The 26,082-nt window shown below is 31.7% G+C and overlaps 1 protein-coding gene across 2 annotated transcripts in view; it reads right to left on the bottom strand.

The window, feature by feature from the left end:
* Positions 1–23,526, bottom strand: part of LOC118186288 (mediator of RNA polymerase II transcription subunit 30-like) — a 28,675-nt gene extending 5,149 nt beyond the window's left edge. The window contains exons 1-4 of one of the 2 annotated variants that reach the window (XM_085817767.1): positions 23,258–23,526; positions 9,204–9,502; positions 7,165–7,329; positions 3,590–3,691 (exon numbers count right to left, since the gene is read on the bottom strand). In XM_085817767.1, coding sequence (XP_085673893.1) covers positions 3,590–3,691; positions 7,165–7,329; positions 9,204–9,502; positions 23,258–23,399 — 708 coding nt within the window. In that variant the 5' untranslated portion in view covers positions 23,400–23,526. Of the gene's footprint in view, positions 1–3,589; positions 3,692–7,164; positions 7,330–9,203; positions 9,503–23,249 lie in introns of both variants that reach the window. The other variant, XM_035356376.2, reaches the window with a different exon arrangement.
* Between the last annotated feature and the right edge of the window lie 2,556 nt (positions 23,527–26,082).

Raw genomic sequence — 26,082 nt, 5'->3', positions numbered from 1 at the left:
AGTTATTCATAATAATATGCAGAACTTTTCCACTATCTAAGAAACATTCATTTTAACTACAATGAAAATTAATTATAACTGCTTGTACAGCAATAAAAGCTTAAGTTTTCTTTTCATCTTAAAGAAATCCTGATCAATTTGTAACTAATATCAGAAGTCGCATTGCTTCTCATTATGTCAAACTAATTTTATAATTAATTACCAATTTTGAGCAGAATGAGTTCATTTGATTCATTATTAAATTGAGAAAACATCTTGAATGTTTTATACATGCCAATACAATCTCATTTTTGCTTTGCTCCCAATATTTGAATATATAAAGATAATCTGGGTGAGAAGTAGTAAAGTCAGCTTAATAATTTGAGTTGACATGCTGTATGACAACTGTGTACTGCAAAATACTCATTTTGCTTTCCATCTAATACATTCCATCTAATAATAATGCAATACCAATTTTTATTATTAATGTTTGGCTGTTTAGTAATTAATATATCAGAATTGTCTAGATTTCACTTATGCACATATAACACAATAATAAATTTCTATTTATGTTTTTCAAACTCATTTCATTAAGATGATGTTCTGAATACAGACACACATCAACAAGTGGGCAAAATGCAAGAGAAGAAGGCTTGTTTGCAGTTATTTGTTATAACTTGATCTCTTTGGCTTTTATACTATTTCCATTCAAAAATAATTACTGCACTGTGAACACACGCATTGACAAAATGCAGCTGTTATTTTGGTTTGGTTTATGTCATTGCAGCAAAGTCTCATGGGCTATCTTTCTAAGGGAAGGGATGTCTTTGTGGAGGACTTTCTGAGGGTAACTGGCTCGTATACACATTACACGTAGGGAAAACCAAGAAAACGCCCACACAGCCAGCCTGTTTGTGGGATTAGAACCCCAGACTAAACTAGCAGTGTTTAGCGGCTTTACTGTTTGGCCACTGGTGGGCAACTATTATTTTGAGCTGCAGGCAGTAATTGAATTTAGTTATCATAAAACTGCATTGCTTTTTTGCAGTAAAAAAATAACTTACTCATATTATGATTAAATGCAAAAAAAAAAAAAAAAAAAAAAAAAAAAACTGCAATAATTTAACAAAAAGTACCTTTAAAAATTTTAAAATAATGCAATTTATAAACTTGCATACATCCATTTAAAAACATAATGCATCTTAACCACTTAAGTAGATATAGTTTGCTCACTGTTCTTGTCTAGACAGACACAGTCATTTACTTACAATAAGTTAATACCTATAAAATTAGCAGATTACTTTATATACAACATCTTGCCTTATATGCTTTCTGCAAAATAATCTGTAGATCTTCAGTGTAAACTGATTGCAAATAAAGTTATCTTGCAAGCATTCATTATGACAAATTAATCATGCTTATTATTTCAGAAACCACATCAAGACAATAAACTATAATGGTTAAACATATTTTTAAAGTAATCTATACTATTAATTAACATAACATATATTGAACAAAAACAATATGGCATAATTACTTTTAAGTGAGTCTTATGTGCATCTAATACATATTCATACTAATGAAAGGTAATAAAAAAGTATATTCCAAGGTAATAAAAAAGTATATTCCATCATGCCTACAAAGTAGAGACTCTCAAATATCTTTAATTTTCATTTTTATATAATTTAAATTTTTGACTTTATTTACTTATTTACAAATGCCTGGATTTTGGCATTTAACCCATCTGTTGCCTTGATTCCCAATCTTTCTGGGTTATAGAATTAAAACTATTAAGTACGGAGCACATACCAAGTTCTTTATCAATGTGCTATCCAGAATCCAAAGAGAACAAATACACCGAAGAATTCCCAGATTTAACGTAAAAAAGATAAGCATTAATATAATCATGTTCACAGAATGACACAACAGTTGAACTAAAGGAAATGCGAACCTTTGCCTTAGTTTTAATGCACAAATTTGGATACTAATGAATGTTAAATCTCACCATCTATGGTTACATTTACAGATGGTGTTCACACATTTTTTAAACAATTTTGATTTTCTCCATGAACTTAAATATTAATTTTAAAATACAAACATGACTAGCATCAAACTGAAATAAGGTTTAATTATCAGCATTAAAAATACTCTTTTCTTCAAAAGTCGCCATAAAATACGCAATAGATCGAAGGCTATATTTCTGCACTGCCCGAAGAGAAATATCCTTATTCACTTATTTAAAAAAAATGTGAAAAGCCTGGTTTTAATATTTCAAGACGTAAAATAAATAACATAATTAATATGAAAGGAAAGAAACATCAAAGTTTACATCTGACTGTGTAGTATCTGGTGACTGTTTGGCGATCAACAGAGCATGCTTGGCGAGTGTAGCCTCTTCTCCAAGAAGGATTAATTTATTTTATGAGAGTTGCATGTTAGCCTCAGAAGAGGAAGGTTGTAGATTTCACAATGCTGTAGAAGTGACGTACTGCTCTGAGTTTACTATTATGCTTTGAACCATATTTTTAATAAATGTTCATTTCGTCTTGTTAAATGGTGCCTTATTGAACCACGAAGCCATTACAGACTGGGAAAAAGGAAAAAAATGCATACCCAATAAAGGTGCATACAGCTCTTATTAAATCTAAAGTCGCATCTTATGTTTTAAAGGTAAATCCAGCACCCAAAGAGCTATTGCAGAAATCTTTAAATATCTCTGTAGGAACTGTGAACAAAATTATAAAATATGATTTAAACCTAATCAAAACAAAAAAATACGATGTTCACGCCTAATACCAAAACATGTTTCTCGGTGTAAGACTGTGTGCAGATTGACGTATGAAAATTATTTGGCATGAAAAATGGAAATATATAGTTACAATCTATGAGATTTGGATATATTTATCTGATTGCAATAGAAAAAGATCGATTTTCTACAGAAAAATACGAGAAAAAAGACTTAATATATTGCGTCGGAGAAAACATAGAAAGTTTTTCTAAAGGTTTTATGGTTATTACTGGATTCTTTTATAACAGAAAATTTTAGGAAAGTAGGAAAAAATATCAAATAATTTGGATTACTATCAGAAATATGTTTTAATGCCTATTTTTAAAGAAGAAATTCCATCTATTAATCCAAACAATCTTCATTGTGTATTGAGTTCCATCAGGATGAGGCTCCGAGCCATACCTCTAAATCTTACAGCTCTACTTTTTGAAAAAATGAGAAATGAAACTCAAGTTTAAACCATTCCCTTTAAATGCATCCTACCAAGTCCTCTGATGTGTCTTCCGTGGATTATTGTTCATTTAGACTTTTTTTTAAAAAATCTTTATAAGTGGCATCCCAAAACATTGCATGGACTCTGAAAGATTGTGAAGGACTGGAATAAAATCAACCTTGATGTTTTAAGAAAAGGAATTTTATCTAGGATATTAAGATATAGCATGATACAGTACAAAGCCCATAGATTGACAACTCGGACATCAATATTTAGAAAAACTATCTGAAAAAACATAGGTTATATCTACATTATTGAAGAGAAATCATTTTACTTATATATTTTTCTGCGTTTAAAAAAGGAGGAGATAAAAAATGGCCCAAACATACCTCAACTAAGTCCCGGTGTTCTTCTGTCAAATATTTAATAGCCTCAGTTGGTTTTTTGTCTTCTTGCCTTGAATCAATCTCATCTTTCAGAGGAACTAGACTCTGAAGAAATGTTATACAAATTATAAAATACACTGATAGTTATAATTACATGAATTACGAAATTCAGTTATTATATTGTTTATATTTACCGAATATAAAAAACAATTTAAAACCTTAATTACAAGAAGCAGACCTTTTTTTCAGTCTTATGTAAAAAAGGCAATACAGTATGAAATCTGAGATCTTGAATCCCTCCGACTTTGGCAATTCCGGATGTACAAAATTTCCATATTTTAGATCAACAATTTAAATCTAGTGAGATTACATGCTTCTTCATGTAACCTCACTAGATTTAAAATTAAACATATGAAAGGTTGTCTGTAAAATAATGAGGTATTTATGATCTCAAAAGAATAAAAAATTTTCAAAAAAAAAAAAAAAGGGGGGGTAAAAAAGGCTTTATGCTAATATTTTCTCTTTAATTTCATAGAGACAGTTTCTTCTTCAGTTACAAAGTTTTATTGTGTATGGCTGCCGTTTTGAGAATTCCCATTAAGTAACCAATTGAAATCTTTTCACTTTCAATAATCATTAAAATCTTTATCACTTTCTTCAGAATCCGTGGCAACAGCTTTCAGATTTAAAACCATATAAATGGTTTGTCTTTCGCTAATGGTTTGTTGATACAGGATTGCCATCGTAGCCTTCTGCCCACTATGCCAATGAAACAGAAATTAGTATGTGCAACATTCAACTAAAATTATACATTAATTTTTGGGGTTCACTTATTGTTTCCAGAGATAAGGAAATAAGATAATAAAATGCTCTGATACCCAGAAGTATTTCAGAGCCTAAAATGAAAAGATGAATTACATTTTCATTTTTCGTATAGGTGCTGAAAGCCTATATAAACGTGCATAACATGCACGACGATTCAATGTTTTTGTGGATAAAGATGTTTCGTTGGGGGGGTGAAATTATTTGGGGAAAAAATTAATTTAATGGCACACTTCCTTTTGCTTAAGTATTATACAGTCAAAAGTCGTTAATTCAGACACCTATAATCCGGACCTCAAAGCTACAAACTTTCTACGCATGCGTCAACGCATAATGCTTCGACACATGCGTGTAATACCTTTATGCATGTACATAATACGTTGATGCATGTGCGTTTAATGTATAACGGACAGTATAAGCTAAGCTAAAATTATCTAATTACCTATTTCACTTAATGTTGCAGATTGCGTTGTTCCTTAATCTTCGAATTGGAACCGGCTTATTATTTTTTGCAGACTGTTAGAGCAATTTTATAAAAGTAAGTTGGAACTTTCGATTATGTCATATAGAATTTCCGATGCTGAATCTACAAAGGGAAAGCATGTCTCAATGTCCATCAAACAAAAAGTGGAATTGCTGCAAAAAATGGATAAAGGCTGCTATGTTTCTCTAACCCTTCCGAAATCTTTTTATGAATTTCACGCTGCTCTGCGCGGGGAGGAACGGCACGCAATGAACTGGACGTTGATCTGTCAGCACTATCCTTATCTTCAGGGCAGATGTTTTTATTTTATTCGGCTTATAATGTAGTATTTCATCTCGATGTACTCCATCTTTGATATGATTTAAATCAAATTCCTCGTCATTATAAATATCACGAATACAAATCAAATAGTTTTCTGGTTGCAATTTTCTAATTTCGAATATGCGTAATGTAAATTTTTAATTTTATAATTTCTGCATGCCGTCTTTCCAGATTTAAACTGATGATCTATAATGCGGAATCGCCGAAGTCCCGACGAGTCCAGATTAACGACTTTTGACTGTATTATTCATTCCTATACTATGTGAGAAAAAAGCTTACAAAAAATTATGAGTGGTCTGGTTAATACATCATCCTGATGACTGGCCATCCATATTTCAGACTTTATTTTTTTGTAACCTGCTGCTTTTACTTGAATACAGATCGATGTGTACATGGACAAAATCAAGGGAGTGCACAATGCCTAGTTTGTCCAATTTTCCGATGTTTTTTTAAGTTAAAATAGGTCGATGTGTACATGGCTGACGAGTTTGTGCACTTCTTTGACTTGTTATTTTGGATTTGTGTAGCGGCAATTTTTGGCACAAAAATCACTTGTTATTTTGGATTTGTGTAGCGGCGATTTTTGACACAAAAATCACTAAAGCCAAAATAACAAGTCAAAGAATTGCACAAACGTGGTGTCCACATACCGCCAATTATCGGCAGGGGGGAACCCATAAATAATTTTTTACTAATCTCATGTATTTTAATTAAAGTTTTCCAACCTATAAAATCACACACTTGATAAATATAAGATATTTAAAACCTTCTTTTAAAGTTTGACTTCAGTATTTCACAAAAGAAGAAAACAGAAGCAGCAATCAATTTTAGATGACAAAATGATTATTAAAATTAAAATAACTAATTTGGTTGACAAATTTTGAAGAATATGAAAAGCTACAAGCAAATCTAATTCATGAGGTTACAGAGTCTTTTACATAAATTAAATTCCATAACTCTTAAATAAAATGTTGAAAGCATAACATTAATTACAACAAAATGTGCTTATTGTATTGTTATAAGTCCAAAGGAGCAATTTGCCCAGAAGGACTAGTAATTTCATTTTGGCATTTTGTGTTGGTTCACTCTAAAAGTCGTTTCACTTTTCAAATTGTTGCCAATAAATATAATCGCTCTGTATTATGTTCCAAGAAATAATCTGCATAAATGTATGTATGTTTCTTGCATTGTGATGAAACAATGGCAACACGTTGTTTAATCAAATTTTGAATAGTGTAGTCCTCCACACGATTATGGGCATCTGCAAGCCCAAATTTGGAATTTGTTTTATTGTCTGTTTCATATTTTTATAAAATTTTTATGAGTTTTTGATTAACAAAATGATTTCAAAGTGTGGCAACACTCTACAGAAGGGGAGGCCTTTTTATCTCCAGTGCGCGGAACTGTATATCGGAAATTCTAAAGATATGCTCATTTTTTAAAATTATTTTACGATATTTCTGTTGAACTGAATTTAATGGTTTAAATGCAAATAACATGATATTTAATAAATAAAGGTAACACACAAAACGTTAAAAAAGCCCCTTTGGACGTAATGTAACATCTGAAAGCTTTTAGATTTTTTTATATTTAACTTATTTTTATTTTAATATTATTATTTGTATTTTATAATTCAAAAATGGAATTCATTCAACAAACTGACTAACCTCCTTAGTGGTACGACTGCCTTTATCCAGTCATGGGATTTTTTGGTCACTTGATATACATAATATGATATACGATAGCTTATAATTAAAGATATTTCATTTTCTTATTTTCTTTAGTGATGAACAAATTTGCTGATAAATGCTTAAACACAGGTCTTCATGAGCTGATTCCAAAAGCCATAGCACCCACAGGATTGATAAATGTGATAAACTGAATTAAATTAAATTATAAAATTGGAATAAAATTACAATAATTTTTAAGAACAGTAAATTTTGAAACTTACATCTACTTCAATATGAGTGTATTCCATAGTTGCGCAATTTTCATTACATTTTTCATAAATGCGGCGAAGTTTCTTAAAACATGTAGCAATTGTTCGGAGATTTTCCTGTAGCTTTGTCTTCCTTTCTTCTTGACCATTCAGACTTTGAGCAGTACCATTTGGAGGCTTTTTATTAAAAAAAATAATAATAATTAAATAAATAAAATAAAATTACATTTGTAACACATTTATGTTTTGTTAACATTACAAAGTGCTAATGTATTAGCGCAACTGCCTCAAGAGAAGTCACTAAATTTTCATAATATGCCGAATTCTGGCACCTCCTGCATAACAATTCTTCAGTTTTAGAAAGCGATGCCACATTCTCATGCCTGCTCTTTTTGTTGTGTTCCAAATTTCAGTAGTTTTTATAAACAAGATCATGATTCTTTTATCTTAAAATGCAATGTTAAAATAATGTGCTTGCAACCAATTTTCCTGCAACCAAAGTAACTGCAGCAAAATTTCTGAAGGAATACAGTATTTTGCATGAAGATCAGTAAAGGAAGCAAGTACTTTGAATCTGTTCTAAAAGTAGGATCACCAAATTTCCTTATTGGTTGATTTTAGGGATTAATAGCTAATTTAAATGAAAAATATGTATATAATAGGTTCTTTGAATATCAACACTGGTTCATAATCCCTTCCATTCACGGAAATATTTGGCCTGACTTGAATTGCCGGTTTGGCTTAACCTTATTGCTCGAGTAAAGATGAAACACCTTCGTATTTATTTATTAATTATTGTTCATTGAACGGGAGTTGGTTTGTTCCCCTTGAAAAGTCAACTAATTTCCGATCAATGACAATGATTACATGCATTTAATTTAATTCTTGCCTTTAATTTATTCCTTTTACAATTGAAATTTTGTTATTCATGATTTAATTCCAGTCCCCGTTAAAACATTTTTAACAATTAACTTTCAAGTTACTTCAAAACATCTTTCAAAATATAACTTACTAGTATGGATTCGCTCTTTTAAGATAATCCTACTATAATTAAACTTAGGAGATAATATAATCAATAATCAATATTATTTAGTAAATAAATTATTATTAACTTACTTTGCAGCAATTGCGCTAGTAGTAACTTATTTTCGCACTAAATGAATTTAAGATCATACAACATTATATATAATAAACAATTTGTAAAGTATGTCTCTTTAGGAACATAGACTTTGAAAGTTCTATTGGAGAATTATCTTCTAGCCTTGTGAAACAAAACAGAAATCAGAATAAGGGTGTATAAGACCCTTTTATTCAAACATAAAATTAACAAATGACCCAACTTGGGTTACAATAAGCACCTCTGGCTTAACAGAAATATGCAATAAATACTAATTTCAAGGTGTTGAAAATTAGCCTAATGGCTCACAGAATACTTTAATGTGCAGGAAGGGCTCGGATTTGTAGTAAACTGGTAAGACAAAGCCAAATGGCTAAAACACTCAATGTCACTAATGCAAGTCGCTAATAATCACAGCACAAAGTGGCTTGGAATACACAGACATGCTCTAAAACTAACTTCCGAAACTCTTGCTTAAATAGCACTTCTTTCTACCTTAATCTGAATAAACTCTCACCATCTCATTTACAGTCTGGCATGAAAAACATGGGTCAAAAGAGGGTAACAGGAAAGTCTTTCAACTTAAAATGAACTATTAGTTAAAATAAATAGATAAACCTCACAAATTTTTTGAATCATAGATCAGTCCCTGTCTTCTTCTTTTGATGTTTTCATAAAAAATCGACAACTATACTGAGGAAGTTGTGCTAATACATACAGGTAAGTACTTCAGTAACATATATACTAATATAATAAGGAAATTTACTCAATCATTGCAATTATCAAATATTAACTTCACTTAAGTCAGAAATGCTTACGGTTTACAGAAATTCCCCCCTCTCTATTTTATTTATTTATTTTAAAATTTTACTACAAAATAATCTCTGCATTTTGATTTTAAATTCATTAATAATAACGTTGATGCAGAACATACCTGTAAGCCTTTCAATGTCTGAAATAATTCAGTAGTTTTAGCGACGATTTCTTGAACTGTTTCTTGTCCAATTCGACATAATAGAGCCATATTAAAATCTTTAGGTGGTTGTGGTTGCTGAATGCCTCCTTGACTCATTCCTGAAGGTGCTTCCATACCTCCCTGGCCTTCCTGTACTCCAACAGGTACCATGGCTGTATTCGATCCCATTACCAGACCTTGAGATCCAGGATAAGATGACTGATGGGACGGCATGTGTTGCTGAACACCACGAGATCCTTGGAAAGGAGATGCCATTTCTGAAAAAGTTAGGAAAATATAAATTTCAAACCTTTTCATAATGTCACTTTTAATAGTCTTTTAAGTCTTTTTTAGTAGTCACGTTTAAGAATTTTGTTCAGCACAAAGTGAATTTCAATGACAAAATATTGACTACTATTAAATGTGTGATTATGGATACATATCATTATGCATGACCCAAACTAATCTTGCAGTGTATCATGCACAAACTGTTTTAGTTGTGTAATCATGTTGATCCTTTGCAATTCTAATTTTTGATTATTTTAAATCCATACGTATATATATATAAGTGATGGGAATCTCTATTATTTGAAGACAGGTGACAAGAGGAATATTTAGTTAAGCAAAATAAACTTAAAAACTTATTTTGATTTGCCCTGAAATTGTGATATAAAAAATAGAACACTGATCTTCAAAAAAACCACAAATCATGTACTGATATAAGACTATTTATTAACTACACAGCAATCATGGTATCAAAGTTTGATGGTTTTATTTATTTGATTATGGGAAATACATGAAGGATATCTGCCTAAAGAGAGGTAAAAATATAGGCGCAGCCCCGACCCCCCTAGCCGATTCATATCAGCCATAAGGCCATCCTAAAGGGATTTGTGAAGGAATTTCTAAGGAAAACTGGCTCGTGTCCTTGTTACACACAGGAAAATACAAAAAAAAAAAAAAAAAAAAAAAATGCCTTTACAGCTAAGCTGTTTGCTTGGAATCAAACTACCAGTATTCAGCAACTTTTACTGCTCAGCCACTTGCGGGCCAACATAAGTTAATGCAGGAGATAATTTTTATGTACACTGATGCCCAAATTGCATGAGAATGTTTGATCAATATTTCAAATGCATTATTTGATTAATTTTAAAAATAAAATTACTGCACAAGTGAAAGACAAGCAACTCTCAGATTCGATCTATGTAAAGTGCATGAAAAATATATCAAAACATATTTCTGATCACATAAAAGATAATTCTTTAATTTTTATATATTTTAACTTGGCCTTTGATTGTAGCACCAACATTTCAGCACTGTTTCCCACTTTCATTAGATACTGTACTGAACAGAACTTAAATGAAAATTTTATCAAATTTTCACCTATGAAGAATTATATCAGACATAAATAACATTGCAGTACATACAGCAGCACACTTCTGAAAAAGAACTGTACAGTACAAAGTCCAAGATCTGGAATCATGGGGACTTCAATGATTTCGGATCTCAGAAATTTCAAGATTTTAGATCATAAGTTTAATCTAGTAAGATGATATATATACAGACATGACAATACTTATTGTTTATGTCACATAGAAAAATGCTAAATTTCAACAGGACTGTCACCAGAGTTGATGCACCTGAAGCAGGCTGTAAAAGTTAGGGATGTCAGAATTTTTGTCAAGAGATTTTGTTTTTTTCTCTACTCCTTGAGAGAACAGCTCTATTTGTCGAAACTGGTTCCACACTGGGGCCCACCAGTGGCCAAGCGATAAAATCACCGAACACTGGTAGTTCAGTTTGAGGTTCGAATTCCAGCAAGCAGACTGGCCACTTGATCGTTTTCATGATTTTTCCCATGCTTAGTTTACATGAGCCAGTTTTCCTTAGAAAGTCCTCCAGGAAGATATCCCTTCTCTTAGGCAAATAGGCATAGAGTGCTTTCCCATGGCCAAATAGTCAATTAATCTGTACTGGAAGCTGGACATAAAGCAAGAGATGAATAGTACTGACGTTTTTGATGCCTTATTGTAAATAGTTTTTTGTGTGTATTTTAGCAAGAAAATGAAGGCTTTTATGCCTTTAATTTTGAGCTCTCATTTTCATAACAGTCTGCAATATTATAGACTTAGCTAGGTAGGGTTACTTGTCTCACTAAACACCTGAAGACTGGGTAAAGATTTTTTGGTATGACAGAGCCAGTGTTTCCATATAGCCGCTACAAGTTTGCCACCAGAAATCCAACCATGCCAGAATAAATCAGACACCACAGTTGTCAGAATGATCACCAGATATCATCAGCTGAATTTCGTGTTTAAGTGCCTGACAGATCGAGAAAGGTCTTTTCGGTGAAGTCTTAACAAAAGAGTTACCGAAAACAACTGTTCACATGAGTACCTCTTGTCATCTTACTATCGCTATACTTACTCTTGTCATCGTATGATCCTGAAAAAGTAGAAACTATAAATTTCTTATAAAGAAACTGAGTTTAAACTGGGGTCAAAACTGTACATAAATCAAATTGCAGAAATCACTCAATCATTATTTGAGGTATATGTTGATTGTTAATATCAGATTAAACTATGAATACACATATTTAGTGATTGCCCATATAAATATGGATATACTAAATAATTAATTATACATGTACAACGTATTAATAATTAACTAATTACTTATGCATGTACCATGTATTACTAAAGTAAGTTTACTGTTTCCTAGAATAATACATAGTACATGCATAAGTAATTAGTTGTAATTAATTATAATTACAACTGTAAATGGTAAATAAATAAATAAAAATACATGGTACATGCATAAGTAATTAGTTGATTGGTACAGACTGTAAGACTTCATCCCAAAGGGATCAAATCCCAAAGGGAATTATTTCAGTAAGGCTAAGAAATATCTGTATTTAAGTTAATTGAGATGAAAAGGAAAAAATTCTCTATGAATTATTTGAATGATATTTAATATTAATAGTGAATTACCAGGGCTGTGGAGACGCTAGGGAAAATGTCTGACTCCGACTCCTTCATATATATGTAAACATATAAACATGGGTACAGCTTATTTTTTTAATATAAAAGAAGTAGTAGATGCTACAGATAAAAATTGATTATTAGCAAATTTTTTATATTAATTAGCATTTATTATGAAATGGAAAAACTGGCATTGATAATTTCTAAGAAACAGTAAAACTTCGGCAAGATCTACTTTGTTAGAGGTCCATAGAGCCCATTTGATAAACTTCAGAATTGAGAAGAGTCTTTCCACTCTGATGTGAGTAGGAAGAAGAGCTATTACTGTTAGGGCTACTTCCTTTAACTTTTCAGGATAGATTTTTGCAAGTTCTAAAAGAGATGTCTTGCAACAGCAATCATATTTATCTATTTCTTCAAAGGCCCTGTATAAATCTTGTTCGTATTTTTTCATTTTTATATCTAAAGGCTCTTGGTTCTTTATTTTCATTCGCTTTGCCTCAGCCTTTTCAATATTATTCAAATATTTCTCAAAATCTAATTCATTAATGGAAGAAGATGATAGAGACTCAGTTGCAATATCTGCAGTTTGACTGTCCTGATTTGAATACTCCAGTTGCTCTGAGAATAATTTCATTCTTAATGAAAATTCATAGATGGCTTTCTTTGCCTTTTTAATTTGTTTGCCATCCAAAAATTCAGCGTTTTGGATCTACATATATTGAACCCAGCGTGATCTTATTGTCTAGCAAACTAGTTTCTCTTTTCTTCATTGAAGAAATGATTCCTTCTGCAATAAACCCTCCATTTCAGAAAGAACAAACATCGCAGTCTTTCAGTTGTTGAAAGAAGGATTTCCAGTTCTGCAAGATCATTTCACAGTCTTTCTGTTAATGAAATATTAGGGTTATTTACATCTTCTGAAAAAGTTCTTAATCCTAACAACCATTATATCATCAAATATGTACTTCTCCATTGCACTGCTCCTTTTCGAGCTCGCTTCCTAAGAATGGCCTCAATTTTGGGAGTTCTTGCTGCTTACCTCAATTCACCAATGAGATTAATAACTAAATGAATCAGCTTAATCAACAATGGCAAATACCACATCCATCCTGCTCCCTTATATTTATTTATTAATATGTCAAAAAAATAAAAAATAACTATTTATTAATGAATATAGTCCATAAATAAAAATATTAACTCAGTTTGTCATTATTATTATTATTATTTTTTTTTTTTTTTTTTTTTTTTCCAATTCACTTTAATTTCATTTCAAATTCAAACTGTTCAACAAACACTGGAGTCGGAGGCGACGTTTTTTTTAGCGACTCCAACTCCTTTTACCCAAAAATCTACCCAACTCCATGACTCCAACTGCACAGCCCTGTGAATTAAATTATAGCTTCTCCGGAAATTCAAGAGACTCTACATCTCTAGTATTATGTTATAAGTTAACAGACAGCAGCTAACATCACATGCAAATCCCACTGTGCTGAGGGAGGAAAACACACCAAACAGGTTTTTTTGTTGCTTTTTGACAGAACTGTTCTACTTGTTGAAACTGATTTCATCCTGGAAGATGAGTGTAAGAGTCGAATAGCATTATGATGTTTTTTTTTTTATGTGTTTAACGATGATTTATTGATTTGGTTTATTTGATTATGGCAAAGTACTCCAGGGCTGTCTGCCTAAGGGAAGAGATGCCTTCATGGAGGATTTTCTCAGGAAAACTGGCTAGTATACATGTTACACATGGGAAAATCCACAAAAATGCTCATGCAGCCAGCCCATTTGTGGTATTCGAACCTCAGACTGAACTACCAGTGTTCAGTGACTTTAGCACTCAGCTGATGGTAGCCTTGATGATTTGTCCTGCTGGTGGGCCTGTGGCAGTTTATTATATGTATTTTAGCAAGATTTAAAAAAAAATTTAAAACCTTTAACTTCACAATCCTAATTTTCAGAATAGTTTTTACACATTAATGAGAACTGAATAGTGAGAAAATGAATCGTGAAAATTCATGAGAAAATGAGATTGTGAAAATTCATTCTTTTTTCTAACACACAAAAATTATTTTCATAAGAAAACAATAAAGTGTATCCCAAACAAACAAACAAAAAAAAAAGCTGTATATGTATTTTAGAATTTTTGTACAACATCACAGAAAATGTAACAATATCAGTCATGGCTTGAAGTGCGAAAATAAAACTATTTCACAGATGGTAAACAAAGTATATGCTTTTGAAAGTAATTATTATCATTACACAAAAAATAAAAAAGCAAATTTTGCATAAAATTTTCCAGTCATAATAAAAACTAAACAAGATGATATTCAAATACCTCCAAAATAAAAATTTAAAAAAAAAAAAAAAAAAAAAAAAAAAAAAAAACTGAAGTTATTTAACTGCCTTATCCAAAGAATTTATAGGCAGATTTCAAGATTTATGAAATATTAAGAATTGTCTAATGCTTACAGAAAATCCCTGTAAATGAACAAACAGCAGTTATTACAATTAAATTAGGATATTATTATCAAATTCCATTTGACAACTTCATCAAGTTAAAAGAGAATATGAGTTTGGATGGGTATTTACACATTAACACAACCACTTTGTTTGCAGTTTGTCAATGTTTCGCAAAAAAAAAAAAAAAATAATAATAATAATAATAATAATTATGAACTGTAACTGGGGGTGATATCAGTCGCCTTCATGTGGTGCCCCCTGTTTAAACTAAATGACTGATACCTATCGCCTTTAAGTAGCCCTCATTGATGAAGAAGTAGGAAAGCATTTTTGACTTAGTAAGAGGTGCACGTTCTTGAGGGTTTTAGAAGTAAAGAGAGAAATGAAGCAAGAAATCTTTTCTAAGACTAGGACTAAACCAGCTTTTAAGATTACAAATTGCTACTGCCATTATTATTATTATTATTATTATTATTTTGTAAAACTTTCTTCAAAGGCAAAATTAATTGCCTCTTACCGGATGACTACCAACGATAAATTAGAATTCCTGGAAATAAATGTATGGAGACAAGAGACCCTACATAAGATATTTCACTTGTACAATCTTCAAATAATAAACACAATTTTGAAAGAATAATACTCGACTAGGATAGAAATTCACTTATACTTGCAGACTTCAATGCCCCCTCAACTCGCTGAGGTATTAAACATCAAATAGTATTGGCTACATATTCGAAAATCTTATTGATTCTAACCCTATTGATTTCATTGAGAATGAAGGAAATTCTCAGACTTTCCTTTCTTGCAATGGAAGTGTCTCTCGTCCTGATTTACTCCTAGCCTACTCAGCTCTGTCATGTAAAATACAGCATGAGTTAATTGATAGTCCCTGTGGTGCTGGACATAAACTATTACTATCCAGTAATGCAAGATATAAATCCCCTTACATGGAGCCTCGTCAGGTGTTCTTGAACTCTAAAATGGCAGACTGATAAATTATATAAGCAACTCCTTGGTTTTTCCAAATCTTGAACATTGTTCAAAACTCTTTACTCATGCTATACTAAAGCGTGCTTCTTTATGTGGCCGAAGAGTACAACAAAAGAAATATACCCCTTTTCTGAATGACAAATTGCAGAAGCTTTCTGAAGACAACAATAAGGCTCGTGAGAAGGCTCGAAATATCGGCCTTAGAGAAGACTGTATAGCTTTGTGTAAGAAACAAGCTACCTTAAAAAGTTCAATAATTGAAGCAAAGTATTCCTCATATAAAAACATTTTAGAAAAACTGGACTTTAAGATGGATGGCATAAAGGCTCATAATTTTTTGTCCCAGATAAACAATCGAAACATCAGAAGAAATTAACCTATTAAAAAAGGTTTAAAGAGCTTACTACTAATAAAGATATTTCATATGCTTTTTGTGGGCATTATGCTCGGGTAAGCAAATACAGGCCTACTATTAAAATAAAAAAAATTAAACTGAAACCTCAGGACAACAAATCTCCAGTTTTTAAGCAACTTTATAATGCTGACTTCTTTATTAAGGGATTGAAAAATGGCTTTGATGCCTTAGGTAAAAGTGCAGGCCCAGGTGAAATCCTACCCAAGTTCCTAGTAAAACTGGGAGATTCTGCAAAAATAACTTTGTTGGCATTCACTAACCAAACCTGCAGAAATTGCTTCTTAAGTGCTCAGAGAAAGGCCATGATAATACCAATTCTCAAACCTAACAAACCAGCTGAAAATATAAACAGTTACTGCCCTATTTCTCTTACAAGCATAATGTGTAAATTAACTGAGAGATTGACTGCTAACAGCTTAAAGTTTGTACTAGACATAATTGGTGTAATATCTGAAAAATAGGCAGGTTTCCATAGACCTAGATGCGCAGTTGCACAAATTGTACGTTTGCCCCAAGAGGTAAAAGATGGCTTCCAAAGAAGGCAAAGTACCCTTGCAGTATATGTGGACTTTAAAAATGCATTTGATAGGGTCTAGAGGGCTGGACTGCTTCGGAAGCTGATTTCTTGTGGCATTTTAGGCTACTTGTTTAAATGGATTAAAAGTTTTCTTGACCAACACTTTATAAGTGTGGTCATACTGTGTCAGGTCATAGTCAAACCAAACATTAGCCCAATTCTTTTTAATATAATGATCAATGATTTAATAGACACTATTTGCTAATGATGTGGTGATGAGTGCTACAGGATTTGACTTTGCTGGCCTAGAAAGCATCCTACAACAGGCCTTAAATGTTCTTAACACCTGTACTTATGATAATATGGTCGTAAACCACCTTTCAACTGTTTTCCCTCAGTAGAAAACATCACAACATCCAACTTCAGTTTAATGACAAAGCCCTGAATATAATTTTTGATACTGTCTACTTGGGTATTCACTTAGATGCAAAATTAGCTTGGACAAGGCATATTGATTCAGCCGTTGATAAAGGATACGCCAAAACAAGACTATTAAAACGTTTAGCTGGTGTCACTTGGGGCTCAACCCCAGATGTCTTGTGTGCAGCCTATAAAAATCATGACGTTCTGCTCTTGAATATGGAAACAAGGCTTTGATAACTGCCTCTGTTCAAAACAAGGACCTATTCCAAAACATGTTGTGATTGATCACTGGTGGCACTAAATCCAAGCCCCGTAGTTGCTATGGAATTTCATACTGAACTAGAACCATTAAGTGAAAGGTGCCAAAGGGGACCCATAAACCTCGTTGAAAATAATCATATGAAGAAAAAATAACTTTCTAAATCATTACAGACCAGCAAACGAAAGATTAAAAACCCACAATTCCTTCCTTTCTACTATCCATGATCTTTATGATATGTATGATATTCCTACACCCAATTGCTAGGTTTTTCTTCAGGAATTAAATCCTGTTCTAGATAAAACCATGTTGGCACCCACCTGGATCTTAATGAATAATTATTCTGAAATGTCTATAAACAGCTCTCCTTACAAAGTGAATTAAAAAGTGCTGCTCTAAATACTATATATAGTAGGTACCCTCTGGATGATTGGCTCCATGCGTATACTGATGGTTCAGCAGATGGCACTATAAAAAACCCGGTGCTGGAGCATATTCAAGTACTTTCGGTATTAACTAACCTGTTGGGAAATACTGTAACAATTTTGATGCGAGAGATAGCGGCAATATCATTTGCAATTGATACACTGAAAGACAGTCCTGATTGCAATATCGTGTTTCTCACTGATTTTGAAGCTGCTATATTGTCACTTTGAATTCAAAATACAATGTGAAAATGCACATATCCATACTTATAGACCAAGGCTTTTTGAACGGAATTCTAGAGAAAAGATCGCTCTCCAATAGATTCAGAGGAATTGTGGCATTTTTGGTAAAGAGCAAGCTGATAGACTTGCTAAAACTGGTTCTCTAATAGCTCAGCCCAATTCTCCTCTGCCTCTACGTAACATTAAAAGGATTGTAAACAAGAAAATTAAGAATAATAGAATGTCCTTATATAGAGACGCGGCTGTGGGTAAGAGGTGGAACATTCTGCTTAATAAAAAGAATAAAATTCCCAATTTTTTGCCTCGATCTGTTGCAGTTGCTTGTTTCTGAATGCTAACTGGACGTGATTATTTACAGAGCCATTTATGTCATATTGGAATCAAGGATTCAGATTGTTGCCCTTTATGTCATCAGGGTGACATGGATGGCAAACATCTCAAGAACTGCCCCATCATTTTAAAGTTTTTTAATGACAACTCTTTTGATAGTAGTTTTAATTCTCATTTTCATTCTTCTTTATTTTACTGGGCTGCTCGTCGCTTAATGGCAGAAATGCCGCAGACAGGCACAGGATTAAAAAAAATGTTTTGTTGTTATGTATTTCCCGACCAATAATATAGGTGCATTGAGCATTCAAATATCATTTATACATCTGGAATTCAGCATGCTTAAAATCAAAAAACATTGTGATAAATAGAATGCAGAATCAAATCAAGATATATCAGATACGTATCTATGAGATCAGTTCAGCAATAATAAATGTCAATAAGATATATTACAACAAAAGACCTACAAAGATATTTTTATTAACATTAAATAATCAAGAAAAATACCCTTCATGCTTTTGCAAAAGGCAGTTCCACGAACGATTCATTGTGTTAGGCATTTACTAACTAATAATTCAAGTCTCATGTTAGGATTCAGTTATTTACACATCTTCAGGGAAAAGATCTTAGACCACTATTTTATGTCCTCTTACTGCTACATTATATTATACTATGCTACATTATGAAGAACTTATCCACACAAAAGGCCTCATAATTATGAATTAAATGTAACTGACTATGATACATTTATTCTGAAATGTATCTCCTAAAAGTTCAGATTCCATACAAAAAAAAAAAAAAAAAAAAAAAAAAAAAGATAACCTATATGTTATTTATATGCATATTCATATACTGAGATCTTATTCAAAAGTAAATGAAACATCTTTCAAAATTTTTATTATTAAATTTATTTTCTTTTAATTTTTAAAAAGCATTTTGATGTCAGGATGGTAACTGTCCACATATCATAAAATCACACATTTTTATTCTCATTTTCCAAAAAAGATTTTCTTTTTCTGAAAGAATGGAACGCAGAACATGCATCACAAAACTAATACAACTGAACTCATTTTTTTAATAAAATGTTAGTAAACTATTAGTTTCTATAAAAAGAAAGTTTTGAAATCTCTTACCACACAGAACTTACAATAAAGAAAATCTAACTGCAATCCATACATCACTGCAGAATCTTAAAAATAACTGCACGATGGAAATTCTGAAGATCTATTTTTTTGCAGTCAACATTATTTTGAAAAATGTGTTAAGTGTCTTATGTGAAATATAGCTCAATATATAGAAATTTTTACAATCTAAAAAACACGTATGCACATGTGCAAAGTAAATGCGAAAAAGGATCCACATATATTGCAGAGCCTTACTACATATTACCAAACCACTGAAAAGCACTTATTTTATGTACTCAAACATATGAATGTTACACACATACCTGGTTTTACATAAATAAATTTTGGTGACATAGTGGATTGCTACATTAACACTTTTGGATAACATGGTGCATTGCCTAATCAATACCTTTTGGCAGCTTCTCAAAGAGGGTACAGATAATCAGAAAGAACCTATTTCATAATAAAGGCTTTATTTACATTTAAAATTTCTAATTTTATGAATATCTCTTATATTACTTTGTCCCTTGGATTTTCTTTCAACCGCATTGTAAATATTTTGGTGATTATTTTTATGCTTTGAATTTTTTGCCAGATTGTCAGCTTTTGGGAATATCTGAATCTAGTCACAACAACAGAACAGTACTTATACAGGGTTCATACGCTTTTCTGCACACGGAAATTAAGTACTTTTAAGGACTTTTAAGGTCCATTAATGAAAAAATTAAGGACATATGAGCAAATGAGAACTGAACAAATTCAATTAAAAATACTATCTGTGCCTGAACTTCACTTTTGTAATACCGTCCTAAACATAAAAGTAGGATGCATTACTATTAAACATAACTTAATTAACATAATTATTAATAAGTTATAGAATAAAATAAAACTTTATGAAATTTATCAAGTAACATTAAATATTTTACACTTATAATAGTTGGACATATTAGAAAGAAGATAAGTGACATTTTATTTACGTTTTACTAACAGTTAGATTTATTAAGATTGTTGTTTTACTTCTAAATTAATAGTTAGCTTTATGTTGATTTTTTTATGTCTCATTTTAGACAGGAACTAATGCAGCAAGTATGTGGAGAATAAAACACACTCTGTCTTACACTCCATACACCTCAGTTTAAAAACTATCTAAGCGAATTGCATTCTGGTGAGAAAACAGAAATGGGAAATTATAGTAAAGGCTGAAATTATAAACAACTAGGTAATTTACATAATAATAACTGTACATACTAATAGTAGTACATATCTTTGAAGAATCTTTCTTCAGCACATTTCCTTTTCATTTTAGAATTTAAATTAAAGATTTCTGTTATTCTAAAAACACTAAATTTAGAAAGCATAGAAAAAGCTGCCAATTTTATATCTTTAGTAATATGAACATTCAGAAGCAATATGACAGATATATGGTAAGGGCTGGTTACAGAGACGGTGTGGCAGAATTTTTAGAATTTAGTGACACACCAAGCAACAAAATCTAGAAATGCCAAAACTTTTAGAATTTAGAGCAGGCATTGGAAGCAGAATTTAGGATCCACAGAGACTCCATCAGGTGGGAAAATGCCTAGCGCCAGCCCTGTGTATGATGCATTCAGACATATAATATAAATCATTTAAATTGTCAGTTTTCAATTTCTTTACTAAGCAAAAAATTTCTTTCTATAATGCCCGTCCTTCTGATAAGAATAAAAGCATTTTTGATATTTTCCATGTCTGTGTCTAGTGAAAATTAGAGAAAATAAAGGGAAGATAAACGTGTTAAGAAAAAGATTCTAGTATCAGAAGTAAAACATTCAAATATTATGTTTTCTTTGTTCTTCCAGACCTTCTCCAAAAAGTAAGAAATACATCATAAACTTTCTGCAAAATACATTCGTTACGTGTTAATAGCATGGAGACATTTTTCTGTAATTTTCTAGAATCTTGGGTCTATAAATTTTGCCTTCAGATCCTTCTCAACTTTCTAAGCTGCAATGTCTAAAATCCTAAAGAAAAATTCTGTAACAGTAAAAAGCCAGAAATATTTTGAGAAAAAATATCAGAGGGAAAAGGTGTAAAATTAATTTTATAGAGAAAACTGAATATTCTGATAATTCTGAATACTCAGAGACATTGGAAAAACTCTTACCATGAAAAAATTTAAGAAGACATTTTAAATTATTTACATAGCTATTTTGCTTTTGCTAAAACTGTTTCGTTAATTGTTTCGTATACATTGCTTATTTCGCAGATTCAAAATATTGTATAATAAGTGGCCAAAATGGAACTTTATAATATGACAGCAAAAATTAAAAATGTTTTATTTTAATTTTTTAAACATAATTTCAATATTTTACCACTATTTTAATGAAAATTATCCATGTTAGAATGTTTTAAAAAATGTCGAAAAATTCCCAGATCTCAAAATTAAAAATTTGCTATAGGAACTGATCTTAAAATCGCCAAAATGCTGATAAGTTGCCGAATTCAGAGCCGTTTAATAAAAGAATTCACATCCCGAAAAGCCAAAAGTTGTTTAAGAGCTCTTCATTAGAAAAAATGAAATCATTTCAAAATACTTATGCTGCACTTCTTTTAATATAAAACTCGAAAATCCCACGATTTATATTAGAAATAGGAACGAATTATAATCCATTCACCCATTCAAAAGATAACCATATCTGTCAGTTGAATCACCAAAAATATTCCTCCAAAATGCTAATTCACACTCAAAATGGCAGTCATAAAAAACAGCTATTTCCAATGATTAAAATTAAGGATCTTCTGCCGATTTTGGCCGAAATTAAGGACTTTTAAGGACCAAAAATCAATTCAAAAAAACTTAAGGACTTTTAAGGACTCTTAAGGACCGTAATAACCCTGTTAATGGTAACCCTGTAATGTTAAAAGTAATGGTTACTGGATAAACCATTTGGTACAACATTCTGGCAACTTTCTGAGAAGGTATTAATAACAGAAAAGCAGCAGTTTTACGGTATGTATTGTTAGATGTTAAGATGGCCAACTAATAATTCATGCATTTAAATTCATGAGAACACACATAAGTATAGAACATCAATAATACTTGTGCTTAAAAGCAGGGCTGTGCAGTCAGTAGGGAAAATGACTGACTCCGACTCCTGAAATTTTAAAGACTCTGACTCCGATTCCCTCATGTATATGTAAACAAATACACATGGATTGCAGCTTATTTTTTTAATACAAAAGCAGCAATAGATGCTACAGAAATTGATGGCATAGCAAATTATTTATATTAATTAGCATTTATTACGAAATAGAAAAACTGGCATTAGTAATTTCTAAGAAACAGTATAGCTTCGGAAAGATCTTCTTTGATAAAGGGCCATAGATTCAAATTGATGAACTTCAGAGCTGAGAAGTCTTTCCACACTGAAATTTGCAGACGACAATGTGGTTGCCTTTTTCTGAAGAATTTATGATCAAAATCTTTTTCATAGAATTTTGTTTTACTTTGTACTTAGTAATCAACATCCTCCTAGAATTACATCTGAAAACTATGATATAATTCAGATAAATTAAAAACGAAGAAATTTAGCGGCAGACCAGGAGATGTGATGAAAAAGTTTTCATGGCAGTTTTCAGTTTTACTCAGAGGCAACTAACTCTACACAAACATGAGAGGTTACACTACTACACTGGGAATTAATAAATGCTGAAATTATTCACATGACTTACTTGGAAGTATGAACGTCTGAGTCTTACAAACAAATTCTACGCATTTTAGCAATAACTACACTCCAGTCATAACAGTTACAAACATGGTATGCTCTACCATTACTAAATTTTAAAAAAATTAAACAGAGAAATATACCCACTTACCCACTTACCCTTTATCAAAGAAGATCTTTCCGAAGCTATACTGTTTACTTTTGGAAAATTTCTATGAATAAGAAATTTCAAAATTATAAGATTGTTTATATAACAAGCAAGACACTGTGCAGAGTAGTTATATTTGTAGACCTTTCGCATCTGAAAATTTACAACTAAATTATCAATTGGCTCACACAATTATAAAACTACGAAAAATACTAACAATACCGAAAATTGAAAAATAATAACGCATTTAGAAAATACAACATTTAGATCCAGCTTTAAGTCTTTTTGCCTGAAGAAGAGTAAAAAGATTTGTGATTGTAGGTTAATTCTAATTTTAAGAAACAAAAATTAGAGTACGACTAGTCTTAATAAAAAATGAAGACACACAAGTTTTATGCCACATATTTACGAAACTTATGATTATTCTTCAGCAGCAAAGCTGACACAAAAGTTTAAGTACATTTCAGAGGTGTGCTGCATTTCGCCGAGATTATCTTGAATAGGCCATTACAGAGCAAATGTAAGTAAACACCATCTTTAAATCCTTTTCCCTGCACATTTTCATCTCATTCCTAGCTGCTAAAGATTGCACAAAATTTAATATCGTTATTTAAACTTACCTACTACTTCACCTATTATTTTTGTTATTACTTTTCTTGCTGTTAAAATGGCAATGATTATTATTGTTATTAAAAGAATATATTCTTTTCTTTTTTACGTAATGTTTCGAACACAATGTTCTCACTTTTTTATGTTGTTCACGTTAACAATGCTAATTTAAGGCTGCATTTTGACTGAATAAATAGTTGTTAACTTTTTTTAATTATCGTATTCATTCATCTGGAGAACTTGTAGGTCACTTCAGTGGTTTAAAAGGCGTCCGTAACTTTTGTAACTTTTCATTTGCAGCTGTTCTTTACATTTTCTGGCGTTATGCGTCAAGAGGTTACTTCTGATTCGACACAATATTTCAGATAGCAAAAGGATTTAAGAAAGAGGACTTATATGTGGACGAAAAAATTGGTGCGACATTGCGTCAAATGGTCACAATTACGGAACTGAAAGAAATTATTTTGAAGAGTAAGCAGTATTTCGAAGATCCACAGTTCGTTACAGATGTTTTGATAACGACTCAGGGCCGCCACGTGGGGGTGGCAAAATGGTTCACCGCACAAGGGCGCCTGGGCCAGGGGAGCGCCAAAATTTATTCTTATCACAGGAAATAAAACACAATGCTGAAATTTTCCTCTTAGATATGGGTACAATATCACACTATCACACAATATCACGCAGTAGTTACATTTTTAAACTACTAAAACATCAAATAAAACGCAATCCAAAGCTCAGAGAAAGCTAATCCGATCTCACTGCAAATTCGCTACAGTCAACAAAACAGTTACTATGTAAACAACTGAACTGAGATATTTCTCTATGGCGTTTTAAAACTTTTTAATCGTACACCAGAAGGTTCTGAAAATTTAAAGCAAAAGAACAGAATTACGGTCACAGCTAACACAGTTGTCAATTACATTTATTCAGTTTAAACATACTCGTAAATTACCAGATATCTATTATTAAATGCCGCGTGCTCCAGTAATTTTACTTTTTCGGAGTAGCTTTCTCTTAAAACTCGTCACGCGCTGCATTACATGGGGAATTAAAACGATTTTAATTACAAATCCGAAACAATACATTCGCTATTCTCTCCACATCTAGGTGTCTTATATTATTGTGTTGTCTTATTCATCTGTATTATAGCTCAAATCTATTGATGAGGTATTTACTTACTTCTGCAAGCCTCATGACCTATCTGGTGAAACAAGTGAGGTTTTGCATTTCTTTTCTTAAATAACAATACACTAATAATGGTTACAAAAAGGTAAAAGTAGTTGTGTCAGGAGGAGTGCGTCCAAGAACAGGCAGATAAACCGCGAGCTCAGCGGCAACAGAAAAAAACCTTAAAAAACTGTCTGATACGAAATTACAATTTAAATCCTTTCAGACTTTTTCTTTCTCCTTTCTTCTAATAGTACGTTCTTGATCTGAGTGCTGTGTTATTTTACATAGTCAAACAAACTTGTCAACCAATTAAATTGATTCAAAACATAGTTAAAATATTAACTGTCAGTTTTTAATTATTATAACACATTTTATTCTCCTTTCCTCCAATTTTAATTGTAATCGTGATAACCGTCAATTGACTAAACCGCGAGTGTGTTTCGGTAAATCTTCAATTGCTGTAGATGCTTTTATATTACCAGTCATGATACAGATAACAAACATTTTTGTTTCGAAAACAGCAGTCAACCTAGCAGTCCATTAGCAGCAGTGAACCTAGCAGTCAACCCGAAAACAGCAGTTAACCTAACAGGTTGTTCCAAGGCGAAAATATTTCAAACACGTGACATCAGTTGCAACCAGAAGAATATTCTCTCATAAATTTCAAGTAAAAATATATTGAATATAATAAAAATAACCTTAAAAACCCTCTTCTCCAAAGGCAGATGCGATGTTAATCATCTAAATATTACAATATTATCTTTACAACTACAACATTATTATTCACAATTATGGAATTGCGGGCGGCACGTGGGAAAATGGCTGGTCTCGAATAGCACGTGGGCCCGAAGCAAAATTATTCTGCCCCCCGAATTTTGTTATCATATATATATATATATATATATATTGTTGCGTGCGTATGGGTTCGTTACGAAATGAATGCACAAGTCCGATGAAAAATGAACAAAAAAATTTATTATTATCACAAAATGCCTAAATTCCCTCAGATATTCTTTCAGTTTTGCAATATCTCACAGTAGTTATCTTCTAACTACTC

This window comes from Stegodyphus dumicola, chromosome 5, assembly GCF_044657685.1.
Source record: "Stegodyphus dumicola isolate Sdum_Otavi_A_Nest chromosome 5, ASM4465768v1".
Taxonomy (NCBI): Eukaryota; Metazoa; Arthropoda; class Arachnida; order Araneae; family Eresidae; genus Stegodyphus; species Stegodyphus dumicola.
The sequence above is the reverse complement of the archived record's forward strand: the minus strand, read 5'-3'. Positions and strand labels throughout refer to the sequence as shown.